This window comes from Vicia villosa, linkage group LG2 (assembly GCF_029867415.1).
Source record: "Vicia villosa cultivar HV-30 ecotype Madison, WI linkage group LG2, Vvil1.0, whole genome shotgun sequence".
Taxonomy (NCBI): Eukaryota; Viridiplantae; Streptophyta; class Magnoliopsida; order Fabales; family Fabaceae; genus Vicia; species Vicia villosa.
Genome location: NC_081181.1, coordinates 102,799,282 through 102,801,551, shown reverse-complemented (window position 1 = coordinate 102,801,551; position 2,270 = coordinate 102,799,282). Strand labels below are relative to the sequence as shown.

The 2,270-nt window shown below is 38.8% G+C and overlaps 1 protein-coding gene across 1 annotated transcript; it reads left to right on the top strand.

Moving 5' to 3' along the window:
* The first annotated feature begins 525 nt into the window (after window positions 1-525).
* On the top strand, window positions 526-1,953 carry LOC131649694 (uncharacterized). The gene is made up of 3 exons (XM_058919449.1): window positions 526-1,126; window positions 1,379-1,681; window positions 1,802-1,953. The coding sequence occupies exons 1-3, from the start codon at window positions 526-528 to the stop codon at window positions 1,951-1,953; spliced, it is 1,056 nt and encodes a 351-aa protein (XP_058775432.1).
* Window positions 1,954-2,270: the final 317 nt, after the last annotated feature.

Genomic DNA, 2,270 nt, shown 5'->3' with positions numbered 1-2,270 from the left:
TCGTCTCTGTTTCTTGAGTTCTGTGGACCAGTCTATCCAGACTTGGTGAAGGAATTCCGGGCTTATGCTTTTATTATTCCTAAAGCAATAGTTTCGTTTGTTCATGGAAGATTCTTTTCAATCACTAATGATACATTGAGAATGTTGTTTGATTTGCTGGAAGCTGAAGGTGAATTTGAAGCAACTAGTAGAACAAACTAGGAAGCTGTCTATGCTGAACTCTACACAGATGTGAAGAAAAAAAAAGATGTCAAGGATCTGAAGGACATATACAAAGTATGGACCAAGATTCTTCTAGGTTGTTTCTATCACAGAAAATCAACCAGTTCGTCCAACTTCATCAACAAAGACCAACAGTACATCATGTATTGTATTGGTACTCAGAAGAAGGTTGACGTTACCTACATCATTTTCAATCACTTGTGGAATGCTGTAAAGGACTCTAGATATGAGAGCAGAACAAAGAAGAAATGAATTGTTATTCCTTTTGGGAGGATTATTACCAATCTTCTTGTTCAAACCAAGATGGTTGAAGAACTGGAAACTGCTGGAGTTATCAAGGATCCTTACACAATCATTGGGAGTACCTTGAATGCTACTTCTTTGAGGAAAATGGGTCTAATTCAAGCTATTGAAAATGCTCCTCAGGCTATTCCAGGAGTTAGAAACAGAAGAGGTCCAATTCTTTCTGAGTTTGAGATGTTCTTTCTGAATGAACAACCTGATATTAAGGTTCGTTACCTTAATCTTCTCAAACAAGATGGTTCTATTGATGCTCCTATTGGGGTCTGCAAGCAGAAGCTTCCGACTACCAAGGATGGTATAGTAGAAGTTTTTCCAAAAGCTGCTTCTCAAAAAGAAAGAAGGACAAAGCGTAAACAAGATGTTCCTTCTATCAGTAAGGAGAAGCGAACTGAAGAAAAAGTTGCTGAAGAAAATAAAGTTGTTATTGAAAAGGAAAATAAAGAAAAAGAAGATGTAGTCATCAAGAAGAAACAGAAGAAGAATGAGAAAGAGGATGATATGAAAAATGATGAGAAGGAAGCTGAAAAGAAGAAGAAGAGGAAAAAGACTGATAAGACGGATGATGAGAAGAAAGATGAGAAGGTTGAAGAGAAGAAGAAAAGTAATAAAGATAAGAAGAAGAAGAAAAAGAAAGTAGAAAAGAAGACTGTTGAAGGAGAAAAGAGGAAGCATGAAGAGGAAAATAAATAAGAAGCAAGGAAGAAAGAAATTTCTGCATGAAAGAAGGTTGCGATTTAGAAGAAGAGGAAAGAAGTTGAAGCTGATTCTGAAAGGCCTACCAAGAAATCTAAAGGTGTGTTTATTTCTGAACCTGGTTCTGTTCCTTTTGTTAGTTCAAAATCTGTACCAACAGAAGTTCCAAAACCCTCTCAACCAGAAATACAACCAGAAAAAGCCTCCACCAAACCACCCTCAACCACCAAAGTTCTCACCCCTCCTTCTTCACCCAAAACCAATCCTGCTTCTGAACATCCCATTGCTGAACCTATTCTTGATGTCTTACCCCATCAAACCGTCTTTCCCCCTCACTCAAATATCTCCACTTCTCAACCTCCTCCTCACTCTAACTATGAACCTGTTGCCTCATCTGTTCCCCTCAACCCCACTGCATCAGAATCTCTAAATTCTGATTCTTTAAAAGAATTATTCTGTGCTTGTAACTTTACCCCTAAACCTCGTCCTGACCCTGCCTTTGTTAACCTTGAATCTGAGGATGAAGCAGAATCATTGCTCTCTCTTGATAGAGAACCTGAACCTTACTTCATTCTGAACCCAGATTCTTCTTCCACTCGTTTCAAAACCCCCAACCCTGAACTTTCTGTTGGTGTTAGTTTTGAATTTCTTAAGCTAAAGGTACAGACAGGATTAGAATCCTTGAAGGTTGCACATAATGCCAGGACGGATTATGTTGCTACTAGGAGACTTTAGAGAGCCTTCGGAAAGGAGACAAATTCTGGCTTTCTGAAGCTTCAGAAAGCTTTTGAAGCTGAAGCTCCTGGTCCTTTTTGTTTCTTGAGGGACTTTGAAGATAGCTATGTCTATCCCATCAGGAGTTGGAAATCTCTTGAAGAAAAGGAATTTGTTGATGAGCTTAAGGAAGTGCATCCACTTGCTATGGTTGTGTGAAAGCCTCATTACAATGTTCTGACTGGAGACTTTCAGTCTTTATTCAATTGGCTAAGGAGAATCCCTCTGAGAAAGCGCCAAATATGGTATATCCAGAAGTTGGATACCCTTCAGAACTT